Source organism: Charadrius vociferus, unplaced genomic scaffold (genome assembly GCF_000708025.1).
Source record: "Charadrius vociferus isolate BGI_N301 unplaced genomic scaffold, ASM70802v2 scaffold507, whole genome shotgun sequence".
Lineage (NCBI taxonomy): Eukaryota > Metazoa > Chordata > Aves > Charadriiformes > Charadriidae > Charadrius > Charadrius vociferus.
In genome coordinates, this window is record NW_009649235.1 from 352,055 (window position 1) to 370,256 (window position 18,202).

An 18,202-nucleotide genomic window follows, 5' to 3' on the forward strand; every position below is an offset into this window, starting at 1 on the left:
AGGTTGTTGAGGCCCCATCCCTGGAGGTGTTTAAGGCCAGGCTGGATGTGGCCTTGGACAACCTGGTCTAGTCGGAGGTGTCCCTGCTATGGCAGGGGGGTTGGAACTCGATGATCTTCAAGGTCCCTTTCAACCTAAACCATTCTGTGATCACGTCCACGTGGGTTTTGAATATCTCCAGAGAAGGAGACTCCACAGCCTCTCTGGGCAGCCTGTTCCAGTACTCTGCCACCTCAAAGTGAAGAAGTTTTTTCTCATGTTAAGAAGGAAATTCCTGTTTTCCAGTTTGTGCCCATTGCCCCTTGTCCTGTCGCTGGGCAACACTGAAAAGAGTCTGACCTTATCCTCTTGACAATCACCCTTTAGATATTTATAAGCATTGATGAGATCCCCTCAGTCTTCTCTTCTCCAGGCTGAACAGATGGAAGTCTCAGCCTTTCCTCATAAGAGAGGTGCTTCAGTCCCTTGATCATCTTTGTAGCCCCCCACTGGACTCTGTCCAGAAGTTCCCTGTCTTTCTTGAGCTGAGGAGCCCAGAACTGGACACAGTACTCCAGATTCAGCCTCACCAGGGCAGAGTAGAGGGGGAGGATGACCTCCCTCGACCTGCTAACTACACTCTTTTTAATGTACCCCAGGATACCATTGGCCTTCTTGGCCCCAAGGATGCATTGCTGGCTCGTGGTCAACTTGTCCACCAGGACTCCCAGCCCAGGTATCTCTCTGCAGAGGTGCTTTCCAGCAGGTCAGCCCCTGACCTGTATTGGTGTATGGGCTTATTCTTCCCTAGGTGCAGGACCCTGCACTTGCCCTTGTTGAATTTCATAAGGTTTCTCTCTGCCCAACTCTCCAGCCTGTCCAGGTCTCGCTGTAAGGTGGCACAGCCTTCCGGCGTGTCAGCCACCCCTCCCAGTTTTGCATCATCAGTAAACTTGCTGAGGGTACACTCTGTCCTCTCATCTGGGTTGTTGATGAATATGTTGAACAAGACTGGACCCAGTACTGACCCGTGGGGAACACCGCTTGTTACAGGCCTCCAAATGGACTCTGCACCACTGATCACAACCCTCTGAGCTCTGCCATTCAGCCAGTTCTCAATCCACGTCACATTCTGCTCATCTAACCCACACTTCCTAAGCTTACCTATGAGGATGTTATGGGAGACTGTGTCAAATGAGGCAATGAAACGTTTTATCTGCTAATAAAATAACATTTCCCTCAGCTGGACCTAAGGTAGAATGCATGTTAAAAATGGAGATACAGGAATGGATGAAATATATAAGAAAATGTTTCATTCAGCTGGGTTTTCCAGTACAATTTATATGACAAGAAACAGAGCAATACTAAAACAAGCAATCAAGTTATCCTCTGCAAAAGAAAATACATTTGTTAACTTCCTAAACTGTATGAGAAATTTCAGTCCCTTAGAAAGATGAAAGGAAAACCCCTTTCCTCTCATTTTTAGTTGATTTTGGTATATTAATGGCATTGCCTTTTTATAACTCAGAGAATCATCTCTGCACTACTTCTTGCTTTCCTAAGAAATCAACCTATTCCTGGTATAATATATAGCTCTGATGTTTTTTGCTTTTCCCCTGCTCTCTGTTCATAAATGAAGTCAACAGGCTGTCGTCTAACTTTTGTGAGAAAATGTACCATTCATCTGCTCTTTTTTATTGCTCTGCTCTTCTCTATTTCCTTTTTTTACCAAACCATTGTCTTACTGTTCTTTCCCCTATTGCCAGTTAAACCAATGCCCAGTGGAGAGGGAAACCAAAGAAGTAATTTTCCTTCTTCACTTATCTCCTTGCTTACCCTTGGTTATCAGCTTGCCTGAATCACTGGCCCTGTCGTGAAATGATGCTGACAGACCCCCAGTGCCTCCAGCAGCTCCAGCCACATCTGCCTGATGAGACTGGGGGGAGGCGGGGGGCAGTGCTGGGCTGCAGGGCTGTGGCATGTAGTCTGTCTGAAATACAGATACCCCCAAAGCATCTCTATCTATTTCCTTTTGCTGTTTTAGAAGCTGTGCAGGATGAGGGATAGGTTAGCCCAGCCATCAGCAGAAGGGGAGGCAGACTGAGGAAGAGGCTGGGATCTGTAGGGACAGTGCTGTTGAAACAGGGTCTTAGTTGGAGCCTTGCAATTTCAGGAAGAGCAAGCTGCATTTTGGACTCCAGTGTCTGAGCAGACAGATGTCCCCTGTGCTGTGGTACCTGGTATATCCCCATACCATGCTAACTTGCCCACCTTCTGGCCCTGTCATGATTATTTTCCAGCCAGGTCTGTTCCCCGCACTGGTCTTTCCTGAAGGTGAGCAAGCAGAGGAGGCACCAAGGAGCAGGGGCTGCCTCCTCCAGTGTACCTGCCTAATCTGCAAGCGTAGCATCACATTGGGGATCATGGCCTCGCACTTGCTACTGCATGGTTGGAGCCTGCTGAAGACTGCAAGGAATGAAACACTGGAAATGGCAAGGACTGACTTGTAATTGTGGGAAAAGCACCTTGTGAGAAAAGGAGTTAACTCATAGAGCATCGTAAACAAGTCAAATCATAGAATCATAGAATGGTTAGAGTTAGAAGGGACCTTAGGGATCATCTAATTCCAACCCCCCTGCCATGGCCAGGCACACCTTCCAGTAGACCAGGTTGCTCAAAGCCCCATCGAGCCTGGCCTTGAACACTGAACAAGGGCAAATGATATCTAGGAAGGTATCTACTGCAGACGTTCTGCTGCTGAATTGCCCAGAGTAAATCAATAGGTTCTTAAACATCACTGCCTTTCTCCACTTTAAAGGCAAAATATCTTGCTAGTTAAATTGTGTGAGCTAAGGTATTTCTACCCTTATCTTCTGACCCCTTTGTGATGCAACTTCTATGCTTGCATCGGTAACAAAGTCCTCCAACTTCCCTGCTGGCCCAGGACTTCTCCAGCCCTTCCTCTCCTGTCTCTTTCCTCTTCTCCCTGATTTGGAGACTGCAGAAGTTGCCATGTGCTTGCATAATCCATTGCTTTTCTCCAGTGTGCCACAGAATTAAGGACATGGAGATTTGCTGCATAAATTGCCACTGAGGGTTTGTTATGTAGTTAAACGTAGCAGCTACGGCACTGTACTGTCCCAGTGGAGAACGACGAATGGTGGTTCTTGCCAGGTCTTTACATTGGAGGTGGAGGAAGGAAATTCTTTCTCTCTTACACACACACGCGCGTACAAACACAAACTCTTTCAAGCTCCTTTTCTGTTTGGGATTAAGACTATGTTTCAGTGAAAATTTCTTTTGCTGGAAATGTGTTTTCAGGTGAAAATATTAAAAATGAAGTAAATGTTTTGATTTAAAAAGCAAAGCTGTTTTCATCCGAGCATATTCTGGCTTTGGTATGGTGCAAACTAGACAGTCATGAAGATACTTAAGTTCTCCACAGAAAAAAAAAAAAAAAAATCTGCATTTTTTGAGCAACTCTAGGAAGAGTGTTCATAGCAGGCAGTGTCACTGTCATATGGCACTACCTATCTGGGAAAGAGGGCAGACCTCAAAGATGAATGTTATATATGTTGTGCCACAACATATAACTCTGAAAGTTGTCAACAAAATTGATTCTGAAATAAAGCAAGACAAGCATCTTTTTCTGGTGCATTTCTGGTGTGCCCATGAGGCACACTGCAAGGGCATTCCTCTTAAGTCTGATTATCCTGAGCATGTCTTGCTGTTCCAGGTCAACGCAGTCACTATTGATGGGATCACTCCTCTGTTCAATGCCTGCTGCAGTGGCAGTGTGGCCTGCGTCAACATGCTGCTCGAATTCGGAGCCAAGCCGCAGCTCAGGAACCACCTTGCTTCGCCCATTCATGAAGCAGTCAAGAGAGGTAACATTCAGGCTGTGAGTGAAGCTATCAATAACTAAGTAAGGAATACATCTTCTATTGATCATAGAATCATAGAATCATAGAATGGTTTAGGTTGGAAAGGACTCTGAAGATCATCGAGTTCCAACCCCCCTGCCATAGACAGTTGATGTTAAAATATTTTTCAAAACTAAACTTGTCCATACTGGTACAGATGCATTAGGTTGGCTTATTCCCAGCTCTTGTGCCTCTTTGGTTGCACCTGGGTGTATTCTGCTCTGCAGCACTTCAGTGACAGCTCTTCTTCTCTCCACAGGTCACAGGGAGTGCATGGAGATCCTTCTGGCCCATGAGGTTGACATTGACCAAGAAGACCTGCAGCACGGGACCCCGCTCTACGTGGCTTGCACATACCAGAGGACAGACTGTGTCAAGAAGCTTCTGGAGCTCGGTACACCTGGAAAAGGGGCTAGGGCAAAGCTGTGGTGGTGTGAGCCAGCGCTGCTGGTCTCTCTGGGCTGTCTCGCCACTGCAAACATCATGGGTTATTTCCACAAGACATGTTTGGGCAGCCTGAGTCTGTGAGACTTGTTTGAGGCTATTAAAAATTTCACCTGCATTCATGAAGAATTTATGATTTCCTCAGTAAAAAAAAAACCCCAATGACAGAGACCTCCCTGAGACCATCTGAATGTGAAAATAAAATACTTTTAGTTTTCTAGAATGCTGACAGGAAGCACAGACAATTCTGGCTAATATCGGTGACTGAAATCAACTCTTGATTGTGATAAACTGCCATGTTAAGCATTACCTTCACCTGCTTCTCAGTGGATGAGGAAGACAGCAGTAAAGCTGCTTGAAAGAATAATCACTGCAGGTCCAGGCACAGCCAGTGAGCTAGCATAAATTTTTGCTGTCAGTGTGCATTAGCTGACTTACACCTGCTCCAAGTGTGGCCCTGCTGTGCCTGGTGAGCCCAGGGCAAGCATTTCACTTGCTGTGTTCCCAGAGGTATTACAATGAGAAACCTGAAGGGTTTTGGGTTTTTTTTACCCCCAGTAATTGAATTAACATAATCTATGTTAGATTTTATGTTGTTAGCAAATTTACAGAGCATGTAGTAGGCTTTGAACATCTATTGGCTTGAAGGTCAAGCCGCTCAGTTCTGTCCGTCGCAGATGGGGTTCGGTGGCTCAGAGGGCGTTTACACAGCAGGTATTTGACCTGCCGAGTTTTGTGCTGCTGCTACTGAAAGAAATGAGGGAGGCCTGCGTGCCATCCATTCCCTTCATTTATTGAGGCTACTGGTGGAAACCAGCCTGTGTGGTGAGGGTTCAGATGGTTCCTGCCGCTTCCCAGATCTAACCATGCGCTCTTGTTCACTCCAGGAGCCAACGTTAACATGGGGAAGCGATTAGACACCCCCCTCCACGCGGCAGCAAGGAAATCCAGTGTGGAGGTAGTCGTCTTGCTGACAGACTACGGTGCCAACCCAAAATGCAGAAATGCTGAACTCAAATGCCCCCTGGATCTTGCCGTACCCAACAGCAAAGTGGAGCAGGCACTTCTGCTTCGGGAAGGTAATGGTTTCCTTTCTTTTCTTTTGTTAAGTAGAAGAGTATTTATTTCCTTTACGTAAGTACATTTTCTTAACTGCTTTTATAAGTAATACTCTATGCAAGTTCTCTTAGCTTGTCTACTGATTTCAAGCCTTCAGCACATGACACAGAAATGAGTGAGGTCTCTCTGTTTTGTTGCTAGATTTGCCACCAAGTGTTTGGGTTTTAGTGGGTAAATTGGTCAGTTGTTCTGTGCTTTCTTTTCCAGTCTACTGAAGGAAAATTATATATATTTATGCATTGGGATTCTAAGGATTAAAAACTGCATGGGAGTTTATTCCTAGACAATAGTTTAGTACCACCATCTTGTGTTCAACCCAGCACCATGGCTCAATGTCCTGCTTCCTGCAGAAGAAGTGACACAAGCGTGTATGTGCCCTTGGTCGCTAGGAGAAAGCAGAGCTATTTGCCAGGTGGCTATTCAGCTTCATGGTACGCAGATGTCTCATGGGGCTGCAATCCCAGCACAAACCAGCAGTACCCTTTGCAGCTTATTTTCAGCCTTCCTACAACTAATTATCTCTCCAGTCTACTGGAAGAAACTTTTGAGCAGAAATTAACCTAGATCCTCATGTGCCATTTTCACCTGCACCACATACAGCCAGAACTCGATGCATCCAACAGCAATATCACTGGGATATGGACATGCTGAATTAAGCCACCCTGCCTCCTCTAACCTCGGTGTTTCCCAGCTCACCCTGTTAGTTGGTCTGTGTCCCCCCAGTGCTTTGCCGACACGGAGGGTGAGTGGTCCTCCCCCATGCCGGCAGCCTGCCACCTTCCCAAGCCTGCTCGCTCCTTCCCAAGCAGCAAAGCACGATGTGCATGGAGAGCCTGCAAAATTGCTCTTGGATGGTAAATTAATATTGTCAATGTTGCGCAGAGGCTTTGTGCTGGCCCTCTGCACAAAGGTGGGTTTTGTGGAGGAAATGAAACATTGGCTTAATATCCTTCTGTCCTACTCCCTTTCTCCATGGCTTTTCGTGCAGAACTTTAATTTGTCATGTCTGTAACCTTCTGGGAGGACTTTTGCTTGAATGCTTCTCACCTTTTGTGACTTCTGTCCCCATATCTGAGATGTTCAGGGCTCAGCAACAGCAGGCAATGCTTGCAGTTGTCCTTCTCCAGTTGCCCTGGGTGAATGAGAGGTTGTGTAGATAAAGAAATATCCCAATATTAATAATTTTCTCTTCCCGAACTTTCTTTTTAATCTCCACTTTCAGCTTGTGACCTTCTCCTCCCTTACAGTCAGAGGGACTATAGGGGCACTGCAGCTCCTGCTGGCTCTTCACTTTTCAGAAATAAATTTTCCTCAGTTTCCTCACCTTTCCCTTTAGTCTCACTTTCAGATACTTTGCCATTTCTAACATCTACAACTGCCCTTTTCACCTACTACTTCTGTGTTTTCTGACGTCCTTCTGTTTGAAATAAGCACCACAAGGACCTATCTTGATGAGTTTTCTTTATACTGCCTGACTTCTCTGCTGTGGTTACTTAGATGGCTCCTTTTAATTGCTCCTTTTCCTAGACCTTAAGTCATGTGAAATATAAAATGTTTCTGTTTTTCTAACTGCTTTGGGAGATGGTAGCTTCTTTCGCCACTTCTAGTGACAGTAGTACAAGTGCTCTTTTCTATATATTCCATATTTTTCTATTAATTTCTTCTCAGAGGGGGCATTATCAGCCTGTTAAGTCTCCTAAATTTTCCTGTAGTAAAAGCACAGATTATGAAGCTTACCTGGAAGATATAAGGGCATGTTTTTAAGCATACATCTCTACCCATTGGTTGCCAAACACTGCTATGATGGCTACTATTTGGCCAGAAACTGGAGGGGCAGGGCTGAGACAGGACTTGAAAAATGAACACCTCTGGGCAGGCGTGCAAGTTCAACCTGGAGCAACTCCAGCAAGAGGAACGTGAAGGGGAAGCAGGGACGTGTTCACACACAAGTTGCATTTGCACGTGCAAGGATGTGGGTGCAGAAGCAACGGAGCCCCATTTCCAGTGGGTTTGTGCCTGGTGTGCCCTTCACCTGACCTGCGTTGGGATGGGCTGGGAGGACCTGTCTGATCATCCAACGGAGAAGCCACTGGGGCAGCACCGCTGTGTGCAGTGCCATGCAAGTTACTGCCCAAGACGGCCTCACCATTGTCCTGGTGATGAGTCCTCCCCCAGCTTTCCTACCAGTGGACTATCCAATGCTTAACAAGAGGTTTTCACATGTGGCAACATTTTTCCCAAGCCAAGGGAAGGGCAAAAAGGCCTCTTATCTTTTTATTCTTTTTATTCTTTTTTTTTTTTTTAATATTTTTTAGGTTTTTCAGTGCCTTTTTGAACAAAACTTTTGGAGGCTTTCTATATTTGAGATGTTTCCCTTTCAGTCAGACTTAATTAAAATTGGATGACACATTAAGAAATTATTTTGAGGAGCACTGGTAGATAGGCTGACATACATAAATATTCAGACACCGTGTGGTCATGTACAAGGGCTAAGTTGCAGTTACTACTTGTGCGGGTACCTGCTGAGACACCAGTAGTTGGAAGAAGCATGTTCTGTATATATGAACAGCTGACTATATTTGCCATATTCACCCAGTTACAGCTGGTCTACACTGAACACCTCTGCAGCTCCCCGTGATCCCTCTTGTCTTTATCCTCACAACACTGCTGGGACTTGTCTTATATCCTGAGCAAGGGCTATGCACCCTGGTGCTCTCTTTCCAGTGCAGACACCTTTATGGTATTTTAAGTGTATGCTGCAGAAAAGCCTAGCTGTGCATGCAGAAAAAAAGGTTTTTAGTGCTCATAGTTTTTGAATCACTGAAACAACTTTGTCAACACAAATTAAATATGAACAATAACGTATTTAGCTCTCCCTGACTTCAGGAAGTCATTGCGTAGTGCTTGATCTGATTTGCAAACCTTACTGATGTTGCTTTCTGACTTATACTGGTGGTGGGGTTGGGGGTTCTTGTTCTTGCCTTTTTTTTCCCCAGGTCCTGCCAGCCTTGCCCAGCTGTGCCGATTGTGCATCAGAAAGCATCTAGGTCGGTCGTGCCTATACACAGTCCACAAGCTGCACCTGCCTGAGCCACTTGAGAACTTTCTTCTTTATCGATAAGTCTGTGACTATCTTTACACTGGAAAAGATAGAGGAACAAATGGTTTTTTGCTCAAAAATTATTACAGCAAAGAAAAAAATCAAAGACATCATTTACTGTCTACTGTGGATACCAAACATTATCTGCTACGTGACGGTGCAAATTGAAAACACCTTTTCAAGGAGAATGATATTATGGATACAGTTCCCTCACAATCTATTGCCAAATCCACTTACTCCAGCCTGAGAAGCTGTAGTACGTGAACAGCTCACTTGACCTGTGTTTGTAGATGCATGTGCACACATCCACCCACCCACAGACACACAGAGAGGTTTTCCCTGCATTTAGCATCATGTTTATTTGTGTAGTACCTGTGCAGCTTCTTCCTCTTGTCTGTCCAATTTCACTGTCAAAACCAAGGTAGTGGCTGTCATTCTTCCACTACTGTGGGAATGAAAGTCTTCAGTGCCCCATGTCAGCCCTATGTAATATATTAAACATCTTTTGTCAACTTTGGCTTCACATTGTGCCTTCACATCTTTCCTACAGTCTGGTGGAGTCATAGAAACTTCCAGCAGGCTCTGGATGTCCAGCCACTGTACATCCCCTTACCCAGAGCTCTGTTGCTCGCAACGCTGACACATCTTGTCCTCTGAAGTACAAGTGATGTTACCAAAGCCAGTGCAGGAGTTTGGAGTAAGTCCACAAAAATGTGTGAAAGTCTGAAAAAAACCCTTCATGTCTTCTAGAAAACCCCCTCCTAAGATATATCACCTGAGATCTGTCTGTGCTCATTACACAAATAATTTTTCTTAGCTTAATTCCAGGACAGAACTGCAAATGTTTTCATAGGCACAATAGGTCAGCTTGCAATGTCTACTCTTTGCGAGGTTCAAAGAAAGGCAAAGGAATGAGCTGCTGCTCTTTTGGGCTTTGCACGCCTCAATGTTTCTCAAGATAAGTCCTCACACTGCAAAGCAGGAGAGAAGCAGGGCCCCTAAGGATGGTTGTGCATCATCCAAATATTCTTCTTGTTGGATATTGCTCAGCGGGAGAAGTTTTCAGGCTTGTCTGCTCCCTCGTCCCCTACTCTAGAGGCTTTCATTACCTCCCTGGGAGAAAGGATTTTTAGAGTGTTATGACTTTGCCCATTGTGGTACAAGTTTAAATATCATCAGGGTTAGTAGCTTGGACATAGAAGAGATAAAAACGTGCACCTCTTTGAGCTGAGAAATGTGGTCCAGTGACTGGTGCAATGCCTGTGTGGCTCTGTAAAGGTTTGTTTATTTTTCCTGTGGAGTTTTTTCTGAGGGGAGAAATGTTTCTTCAGACCCAAGTTTTGGTAAACTTCTGCCATGAGACAGGCAATGGTATTTAACTGGTTGTAGTAAAAGGGGAAGTAGAGTTAAAAGGAGAGTCTCTCTCCACTCAGCTCAACTTCATAGGTCCAAGAGGCTGATGACACATTTTCAGGCTATATGAGATGTACTGGTTTCGTTACGAGCTATGCATGCTGGTACCAATTTTCACTGCCCATACATCTTAAGTCAGGGGCAACTGGCCCGCTGGAACCTGAATACGGGACTGGCTTACAGCATCCTTTGAGCTCCTGTCCCTGCCCCGGCAGCAGCAGCCTCTCTGGCTCAATGCTAATCCCTTAATTTCACCATGACATTTGCCCTCTCTGAGCCATAGGTCTAACATTTCCCGTACTTTCTTAAGATTAATTCAGCACAAATAAGATAAATTGTGCTCCCAGCAGTTCATGAGACTGGACCTGCAATGTTACAGCCAAAAAGGAACGTAGTTTTCAGCCTGTGTTTGCACATATTGAATGCTATCTGATGGCAAGAGCTATTGCCCATAAAGTTGTCAGTGACATGAAAGACCTTGTATAGTACAGTACACCATGAATCTCAGAGATTTGAACTCTATATTCTCAAGAGCCTCTGAAAATCAAATACTATCAAGAAAGAAATGTCTATTTTAGTCTGATGTCAGCAGATTTCTCTCAGTCTTGTCTTTACTGCCAGCTTATCTGCTCTGTTTATAAGGTGGCAGTCAGAATACCATCCACTATCTAAATAGAGAGACAGAGCCTCAGCTGTGGGGGTTGTCAGGCTTGCATTGCAATCAAGGAGCTGAGGCAATTTATGGGATCTATTTCAGAATGTGTAATACTGAATTGATTTCCTACTGTGATCATCAATGAAAGCAGTATTTCACCTGTGTAAGATTTTAAATTGAAAAAATGTATCTCCATTAAGGAAATACAAAGTCTATGCAGCCTCTCAGAAAAGTTTATATTAAGAAGCAACAGAAGCTGCCCTATATTTACAGCTGATATTAGCTTCCCATCAAAAAATCACTTCACCTTTGCTTCCTCCTGGAGACATCATTCTTCCTGAAATTCTGTATATCAGAGACTCTGTAGGGAACAGAGCCTTAATAAATCAGAAGAGGAGCTCAGAAGTCCTGATGTTAAGAAATTTCATTAGAAAGTTTCTTGCTCTTATCTTGAAAGATTAAGTTACCCATTTAATTTTTGTTGACTATGCTTTGTGTTGTAACAATGCACAGAAATATTACTGAGGAAATAGCTGGAGGGGCTATTTCATTTTTTTTTGCACATATTCTGTCTTGTGTGAGGACAGGGAAAGACTGGGACAATTTTCTAAGAGATTGCTGAATCTTGGTGATTTTTCAGAGTGAGTTTGAAAAAAATCTTCAGATGTGATTACAGCAGCTTTTCCCCAGGCAGGAAGAACGGCTGACTAAGCTCACAAGGCCTCTTTCATTCAAATAGGTGGCATCCTCTCTGTCATTCTATGATCATTGACAGAAAACAGTTATTTGTGTAAAATATGGTTTTCCTGGGAGCAAAGACATTTTTCTGTCCCGCAATGTCCATTGCTATACCACATCTATACAATTTCACTCCCAGCAACTGCCAGTACTATCTGCTTCAGTGAAAAGGGCTGCATGTCTACAACAGGAACAATTGCACAATATCCTGGCTATTGGAAAAGTTTTTTTTGAACCCCAAACACTTACTGATTCTGAGTACAGACACTGACTTGCAGCATAAGGTGCGAGCTTGGGCTATGGATGCTCGCTAGCTATAGAGTCCTTGGTCCTGGGTATATTTTGCAGGAGTGGCTTATATAGGTTACTGATAGACAGTATAAAACCAAAAGACTTCCTTTTATCTTGATTCACTTCTCAGTTCTCTTATCCATCTGTCATGAGAGATCCAGTGTGGACTCAGAAATGCCAGTGATGAGGACCTCACAGATCTCAGCTTAATCAAATGTTGACTTCAAACCATTCATTACCCAGTGTATCTCTATCATTGCTCATGATAACAAAAAAACCACCCAAAAGTAAAAGGGCCTTGTGTAAGCCCTGTCTTTATCTCTACTCTAAAATAAGCAGTCTTCATATCTACATTCCTTTTTACCAGTAGATGCATTCCCATGTCTCAAAACATCTTTGCAATCCTTTTTTTTTGCCCCCACTGTATCTTTTCTCACACCACTAAGCTCCTGCTCATAGGCATGTCTTTCCTGATCATGTTTCTCCTGGATTCACATATTTCTCCTCTGTCACTAAGAAAATAGTTTTGAGTTTCTTCTTTGAGGAGTCTAACTCTTCAACAGCAGGCGTTTTAGCCAAGGTCAGCCTGTCTCCTTGTTGTTATTTCTCCTCTGTGTTATTTCTCTTGCTCATCCAGCTGCTGCGTTGGGGTTCCCCCCTCTGAACCTGCACATCTCAGCCCTCCCACGCCCCAGGGGAGGGCACTGCTGTTCAGAGAGCCATCACCCCACAGCACGTGTCCTGCTAACAGGCTTCTCAGTTGGCCGCATCCTTGCAGGAGCAGGACTGTACTGGCCACTGTGTTTATGCAGAGCTGGAGCAAGTAATTTTAGCGGGCCGGGTTCTGTCTGGGCTGTGTCCAGGCATGGCACCTCTACTTGCTGGCTGTCTGGCTGTACATAACCAGTTTTCTCTGTGCCTGATCATGGCAGGAGACACGCCACTGTTGTTCACAGTTTGCACTAATTTGTAAAGACGGTTGTGATGATGCTCTTCTTGCTCCCCCCTTGTTGCTATCTCAGCGCCCTGGCCCAAAACCTGGCTCCACAGGTTTCCTTGTAGCTTTAGAGCACTTTTTCCAAGAGCCTTATGTGCAGTTTGGCTAATGGGCCACTTCCTCAGGGACATACAACAGTGAGATTAAATACAGCAGCACATTTTGAGAGGGTTTAATGAACAATGTTTCCCATGGTAGGAAGGAAAAGAAAAGCTGCATTCTAATTTGCCCCCTAAAAGATCTTTGTTTTGATATCCTGACCAACCTGTGTGATTCAAGGTGACCTCTGTCTCCTACAGGGCAACACTGCTATTGGCATTTAACAACCCTCCATCCTCTCTAGGACTCAACTTTTCAGAGCAGATGTGGTAGTCCCTGATTTTCTGTCTGTCTGTCTGAATCTCCCATTCACAGAGCGAAACTAAAAAGGCAGGGGGTGGGGGTGGGTGGGGATGCTAAGCTGCTGAAACTTGTGATCCTACTGAAGGGGCTGAAATTCCCCACATCTGCCATGAGGTGCCAACATCCCACCTTCCCAGGCAGATGCAGGCTCTGAGGGAGGCTGCCTATCCATCCACCTGTGTGCTCTCTCTTCTTGTGAGGGGACATCCTCGTGTCACTTTGGACAATGGGACCAGGGGCTCATCTCCTCCTGACTCTGTCTTCCCCCAAGGAACTCAAACCTGGTAAACGTCCACCTCACGGCATTTAGACTTCTTCTCACCACCCATGCTAAAAATTAGTGTTGTGCTGCCCCTGCTCGAACCCATGCGCAGGGGGTCAGCATCTCCTCCATGCCACTCTTTGTCCTCCACTTGCTGTCTACTCTGCAGGACAGGAGGCACAAGGGATGCTGGACACTTTTCTGTCCCAAACCTGACCCCTGTCTTCCACAGCGTAACTCTGCTATTGGCGTTTAACAACCCTCTGGTCCTTATTGGATTGAAAACGCTGGTGCTGTGTCCCAGCAGGGCTTCAGGGCAAGTCTGGTGCTAACGAAAATGAAACACTTTCACTGACTTTTGGTTGAAAAATCTGACTGATCTATATGCTGGGCTGACAGTTCATGATGCCTTTGTGGTTTTTTTTTTTTCAGAAATTAACTTTTTTTCACACACCAATTGCTCCTCACTGTGATTTTTGTAATGTTCTGTGAGAGATATATAAGATGTTAATGTCAAATACAGATTATTCTACACAGACCTTCTGTCTAATTCAATTTCTATTTCTTGAAAATTCCTTTGTCCTTACATTTTATACCATTTGCATTTGTAGGAAGTCAAATTGCAAGCAAACAGAAAACTTCATGAGGTTTGGAGTTGAAAATTGTTCAATAAGAGGTACCAGGAATTGTGGAAGAAAGCACAATTTGCTTATTGAGTTGAGAATAACATCTGGAAGGGTGGAGAGAAATGAATCAGCAAAGCATGCCATTCTAGCATTTTGTTTAATACATCAGCCAAAGCAACACATTAGTCAGCAAACCATTGCAACTAATATATATACTTATTACCAATGGATAAAGTTTCACACGTGTGAAAGATTTTTAACTTATTTTTCAGTGAATTAAACTTATATATCCAGAACCTTCATTCACAGCAATCAGAACAAAACTATTGTAAATGCCAAAACCCAGCACACAGTCAATGTAGAAACTTTTGTCGTTATGCACACAGTGTGTGGCATTATCTTTTACAAGTTTTTGTTACCAGAACTGGAAACACTAACTTGGCTTGCTTTCATTCAAGTGCAAAACTGAGGTCTGAGAAATACTATTATGTTCCAGCTATGTAAAAAAAAAATAAATTATTTTCATATTTATGGTAGTGAGGTATTTAATACTTTTAACTACAGATGTATCAAACACTGTGGTGACTAGGAACAGGGGAAAAAATGAGTCTCCCAAACCAGTCTTCATGAAGAAGGGAGGGTTTGGGTTTAAACTCGTGTTTTATTGAAACAACATAATGGACTAATATACAGCGCTTTCTAGTTTTGGCCTTTCCCTGAGATGTGGAGATTCAGTGGAAAAGATCTGAAGTCGGTGAGAGAAGAAATATACTGCCCTTTAATAGCTTTTCAGGCTGGGAGGCTGAGGTTATTTCATCTGATCTCCACCATAACACAAGCCACAGAACCTCACCCAGTAATTGCACTAACCAATACTGTGCTTTGGGCTACAGTGTGTTTTACAAAATGTGGAGGTCAAGCAGACTCCACTGCCCAGTTGGCCTCTCTGTGATCTGCTCCAACGTTGTTTCGACCCCGGCCCTGGGGAGGTGGTGGGATGAGGGTTGGTTGTCTTCTCCTTTGCATATATCTGTTCTTGCACAGAGCTAGAAGCTGCTGCCACTGTCACTGCCAGCAAGATGGTGCGCTGTGCTGGAGGGTGGTGTCTGGCCAAAGCCTGCTGAGCTAGTGCCTGTCATTCCCGTAACAGGAACTTGTAGGAAATAAGATGAAAAATAACATCACTGAGGACAAAAATTGCTATACACTGGGGTTTTTTTTGGCATTTGGTAGATGAATTTTGCAGCATTCTGCCATATATTTAGCTGTATATTACGAGGGACTCGCTAGCAGTATGTTTTTCTGGAGGATGGTTCATTTTCTGCCAGGTCTAACTGCTGGCTATAGAGGTTAACGTGCCATAACAGTGTAGAAATTAGACAAGATGGGAAGGGAGGGAGATTTAGAGATTTCCAGAGAAAACTTGTTCTAACACTTATTTTCTGTCCTGGGACTGTTTACGAGTAAGATGTGCTTTTTTCTCTTAGGAAGAGAAGAATTAAAGACTCCACCGGCCTTATGACTTACTCATTTTGTGATGCTTGTGTCATGCCCCACCAACTGCACAAACATTATTCCCGACTTCTTTTTTTTTTCTGGGCTGGTGAAGAACATGCATTATGCTTTGTATTTGGAGAAGGGAGATGTATGAACTTACTGAATCCCGAAGGAAATTAGTTTAGAGCTAGGGTGTTAACAACCTTTGCTCCCTGCACTTTTCTCACACTAGATGCTGACTAAATACTTATTTTACTTTAGTCATGATGACCAAATGGTTATAGGTAGTGAAAATGGCCCCATGTTTCTTTGAAGGCTGGTGTAGCAATGCCCCATGAGGATGACAGGGTTTATTAACAGTGGAAACAAGGCATATTTTTTCACATTTTATGCCTTAACAACAAAAAAAAAGTAAACTGACTAATTATGGCAACTGGGAGAGAAGTATTAAATTAAGAATATTAAGAGTAGTGTAACACTGGCTGAAGAAAGTGAAGATGATGGGGCAAAGAACACGCAGTGATTAAAAAGTTGAGAATTTTACTGCATTTTCAAATACTAAATCAGGGTATAGCTATCCCAAATTATGTTTCAAAGAATATGCCCACTTTTCAGATGGACTTTTGTGAATTGCTAACTGCTTGAAGATCATTCTCGAACTCTGAGCCGCTACTGTTCTTTTTCATGATGTGTCCATCATAATGTAAGCTAGAATATTTTTAAGGACACTGACCCAGAGGCACATCATAGAATCACAGAATTGTAGAATACTGGGTTGGAAGGGACCTCAAGGATCATCTGGTCCAACCTTTCCTTTGCTTATTATCTGTATCTCATTATCCTACAAAGAGATGCTTGCTTCAGAAGGTGAGTTTCTGCTGCCTGTAGCCTGAGATGTGTGTAAAGATACTTTGGCTTTGCCCCAGGAGCTTTGTGCCTTTCATCACTGAGTATCCGTCAAAGACCGCTCCTCTCCAAATATCCCAGAATGGCTCCTAATTAATAAGTGAGATAATTTTGGTTTGCTACTTGTGCCTTGAGTGTGACTACAGATTTAGAGTAAGGCATATATATGAAACATGGCATCCTGAAGAGCTACAGTGACTGAGGAATAGATTTTCCGGGTCAGGGTTTTCCAAGACTTCAGTGAAAAGTTTCCTCTAAAATGAAGCCAACAAGTAACGCCAGCTTGTTTCCACAAGCAGGTTCCCACAGGCTGTTAGTGGAGACAGGGCAAGAAATTTCTGCCTGAGTCTGACACTGCTTTTTTTGCTAGAACTAAGTGCTTTCCAGTTCTGCCCCCAAAGCACTCCCCTCCCACCCACTGCAGGCAGCCACAGTAGGAAGGCACCGCAGCTGCTCTGCTGGGTGTCTGGGAGGACAGCAGCTCGTTTGACATTTATTAAAGTCTTTGAGCTGAAATGACTCATTCTGTGCAGAAAATTTCCCTGTTTGCTACTCAGCTATTGTAAATGGATGAGAAACACCTAGGCTTTTCATGTTTGCAGCAGCTTGGGAAGAAATATGTTTTTGCCACTGACCATGAAATCGCTTGTTAGCAATTATGGGGTTTTTACGTGTCTTAGGTGTAGCGACTAAAAAGGCTCATCCTTGGGACAGTATAAATCTATAGCAAACTTAGCTGTCAGAAGAAACTGTAAGCTGAGTGGGGAGGTTGCTCCAGATCTTCAGGCGCCTGCCCCAACAGTGTCATGAAGAGAGGTGATGAGAAAAGAATATCTGGCTGCAACCCACTCACCTTTTCAAGATGGAGAATGGTTTAGAGAACTTTTGTTTTGGGGTCTGCAGCTGCAGGCAACTTCCAGGTCTGCTCTGAAGAGGGTGGGTATGTGGAGAACAGCCAAGCAGTTTGAGAGGGTGCTCAGTCTGGGAGAATGCAGGAGCACATGGATCTGGCCCCACCACCTCCCTGCACCACTACCAGGGCAAAGGCTGGTAGTGCTGTTAGGCTGCAGACCTTTTCCTCCCCACCACCAGCCAAAGGGCAGTCTGGGTTCCCCAGAGGCTCTGCTGATCCTGTCTGGGACACAAGGTATAACCCTGGGACCTGGTGTGCAGTCCCAACTTTGCAATTTTTGAGACAGCAGATATGGATAGCTCTTGATCGGAGCAGCTAATCTGTCTGGTAACAGATTTCTTAGGACTGAAGATAACATTTGGAACAGTTCAGATCCTATGGGCTTGACTTAGGCTATTCCACAAGCCCCCTTCTCCACAGCACCTCGTGCCATCTTCTGGCAGTGGGGCAGGGAGATAAGCATGTTGTTCAGGAGAGTCTGATTTTCACTCACCTTATTAATTTGCAAATAATCTTTGCCAAAAGAAAACGAGAGTACCTGCTATGCCAGCAGGGTGCCAGAGGGGACAGAACCAGATGCAAGGTCCAGGGACATTTTCTCTCTCTGCCCGTGTTGCCCAAACAGTTAAGCTGACAGTGTAGCTTTCTGTGGGACATTTTTGGAAGCCAAGAGAAGCCCCAGTTCAGGATGATTGTTTAAGGGATCACAGGCTAATTTTTGTGCAATCCTACTAATTGCATTTTGTAGTAGTTACAAGGTGTTGGTAACGTTCCCCATGGGGAAGTCCTGGGAGACTATGGTTGGGAGAACAGCTGGAACATGCTGGCTGTTCCCATCACAGGCAGAAGTGTGAAAAGATATGTCACGTGAGGGAAATTTCTAGAAGTAAGCTCCAACAAGGTCTGGAAAGCAGCCCATGAGTGTGGGTGGAAGAGC

General features: G+C 44.3%; 1 protein-coding gene across 3 annotated transcripts in view; it reads left to right on the plus strand.

Moving 5' to 3' along the window:
• Positions 1-8,586, plus strand: part of ASB11 (ankyrin repeat and SOCS box containing 11, E3 ubiquitin protein ligase) — a 15,960-nt gene extending 7,374 nt beyond the window's left edge. For all 3 annotated transcript variants that reach the window (XM_009889032.1, XM_009889033.1, XM_009889035.1), the window contains exons 4-7: positions 3,716-3,866; positions 4,162-4,296; positions 5,234-5,425; positions 8,462-8,586. In XM_009889032.1, the coding sequence (XP_009887334.1) occupies positions 3,716-3,866; positions 4,162-4,296; positions 5,234-5,425; positions 8,462-8,586 (603 nt within the window). The remainder of the gene's footprint in view (positions 1-3,715; positions 3,867-4,161; positions 4,297-5,233; positions 5,426-8,461) is intronic.
• The last annotated feature ends 9,616 nt before the right edge of the window (positions 8,587-18,202 follow it).